The sequence below is a fragment of the Cnephaeus nilssonii genome (assembly GCF_951640355.1).
Source record: "Cnephaeus nilssonii genome assembly, chromosome: X".
Taxonomy (NCBI): Eukaryota; Metazoa; Chordata; class Mammalia; order Chiroptera; family Vespertilionidae; genus Cnephaeus; species Cnephaeus nilssonii.
This window is the reverse complement of record NC_137071.1, coordinates 89341917-89343963: the sequence shown is the minus strand read 5'-3', so window position 1 is coordinate 89343963 and position 2047 is coordinate 89341917. Positions and strand designations below refer to the sequence as shown.

Sequence of the window (2047 nt, the reverse complement as noted above, 5' to 3'; positions counted from 1 at the left end):
CAATGAGGAATGAGGGGACCCCTGAAACAAGCATACATGGAGCCCAAGGTCTGCCGAGCCATTTTTGTCAGGAATGGGGAGACCGGGAATTGTGGGTGTACTGGCTCCCCTCACTTCTTCCTCAGTTGTCTATGGAGATGAGGCCTTTCCTTTAGGAGGGTAACTTCAAGTCAGCAGATGCAGTTGCTTCAGTTTCTGGACAGTGAAAGGGTAAAGACTTAGTGGGACAGATGGAATCAATAGAGTAAGGGCGCACATTATTGTTCCTTCGTGACACCTATTAGACTCTGGGCAGGTGTGGCCAGATGTGGGGCCACCCCAAGTCCTTCTGGTTAGTCTCAGAAGTGTGTGGTCTTGTTCTGAGAGTTTTGTCTCAGGCCAGCAGAGGGGGAGAAGAAGGCCCTGCCCGGGGACTGGTGAAAACTCTCAGTGAGCACAGAGGTGATCATCCATCCAGAACAGAGGAGACCATACAGCACCCAATCCCACCTCACCACACTGTCTCAGAACCTTGGGCTGTGCCAGCTGCACCCTGAGGAGCCTTCTCACTTCCTCCTTCAGGATCTAACTGGACAGGCCGCTGAGGAGAGAACCGTGTGAGGCCCGAGAGCACTCCTAAAAAAGAGACTTGTAAGTCACCTTTGTCAGATCTGCCTAGGGTGCGTTTCTCAGCTGAGGCCTCTCACACTCCCTTTCTCTCACAGGCCCGTGGGTCCCCATTGCCCGCCTTCCCACACTCTGTCACTGTCCCAGCACGAGTCATCATGCATCGCCATCAGATGAGTGAGCTCTGTAAGCCCGAGGAAGACCATCAGGACCCAAGGGAGAACCAGGAACTGGTGGCAGTGCAGCTGTTCAGCCCTGAGGGGGAGGAAGAGGCCATGTCTCCCTCCCTCTCAGTCCTATTCCAAGAGAGCCTAAAGGAGGCAGCTGCTGCTGAGACAGCAAGTCCTCCCCACAGCCCTCATGGTGCCTGCCTTCCCCCCGCTGCCGTGGCAGCCTCTCCATGTAGCCAACCTGAAGATGAGGGCTCCAGCAGCCGAGATAAGGAGGGGCCAAGCAGCAGGGAGGGCTCTGAAGAGGCCGAGTCCTCTCTCCAAGGCGCCCTACGTTTGAAGAAGGCTTACCTGGTGATGTTCCTGCTCCTGAAGTATTGCGCAAAGGAGCCGACCACAAAGGCAGAAATGCTGAGTAGGGTCATCAAAGAGCACCAGGACCACTTCCCTGAGGTCTTCAGCGCAGCCTCTGAGTGCATGCAGCTGGTCTTTGGCATTGATGTGAAGGAAGTGGACCCCAGCGCCCACACCTATGTCCTGGTCACCACCTTGGGCCTCACCTATGATGGGATGGTGGGCGATGGGCACAGATTTCCCAACACTGGCCTCCTGGTCACACTTCTGTGGCTGATTGCCGCAGAGGGCGACTGTGCCTCTGAGGAGGAAGTCTGGAAAGCCCTGCATGTCAGGGGGGTGCATGATGGGAAGGAGCATTGTATCTATGGGGAGCCCAGGGAACTCCTCACCAAAGTTTGGGTGCAGGAAAAGTACCTGGAGTACCGGCAGGTGCCCAACAGCCATCCTGCACGCTACCAGTTCCTGTGGGGCCCCAGAGCCCATGCTGAGACCACCAAGTTGAAAGTCCTTGAGTTTTTGCTCAGGGTTTATAGAAGGGATCCCAATTCCATCCCATCCCTGTCTGAAGAGGCTATGAGTGGTGAGGAAGAGGGGGCCTGAGCCAAGTTGCACCCAAGCACATTTCAGGCCCCTGTCTGGCAGCTTCTCCTGCTGGACATGATGTGAGGCTAGTTCTTTCCTCTGCTTTTGAGAAGAGAGCAGTCAACGTTCTAGGTCATGAGGTCTAGGGCGAGTTGGGGGGATAAGGGCTGTAGCATCTTTGGGTTCCTATGATGATTTAGAAATGTATCCTTTAGGAATTTTCAAATGTTCTTTTTCATAGAAGGTTTCATAAGCTTCAGCATCTAAGTGTATGAAAGACATTGGTCACACATGTATTTGTACTTGTCCAGTTCAAGAGTAATAGATTTGCT

The 2047-nt window shown here is 53.9% G+C and overlaps 1 protein-coding gene across 1 annotated transcript; it reads left to right on the top strand.

Annotated features, from left to right (window-relative positions):
* Nucleotides 1-764: 764 nt before the first annotated feature.
* LOC307095370 (melanoma-associated antigen 4-like) lies at nucleotides 765-1733 on the top strand (the record flags this gene model as incomplete). Its single annotated transcript, XM_079764583.1, has 1 exon — nucleotides 765-1733. The coding sequence occupies one exon, from the start codon at nucleotides 765-767 to the stop codon at nucleotides 1731-1733; it is 969 nt and encodes a 322-aa protein (XP_079620709.1).
* Between the last annotated feature and the right edge of the window lie 314 nt (nucleotides 1734-2047).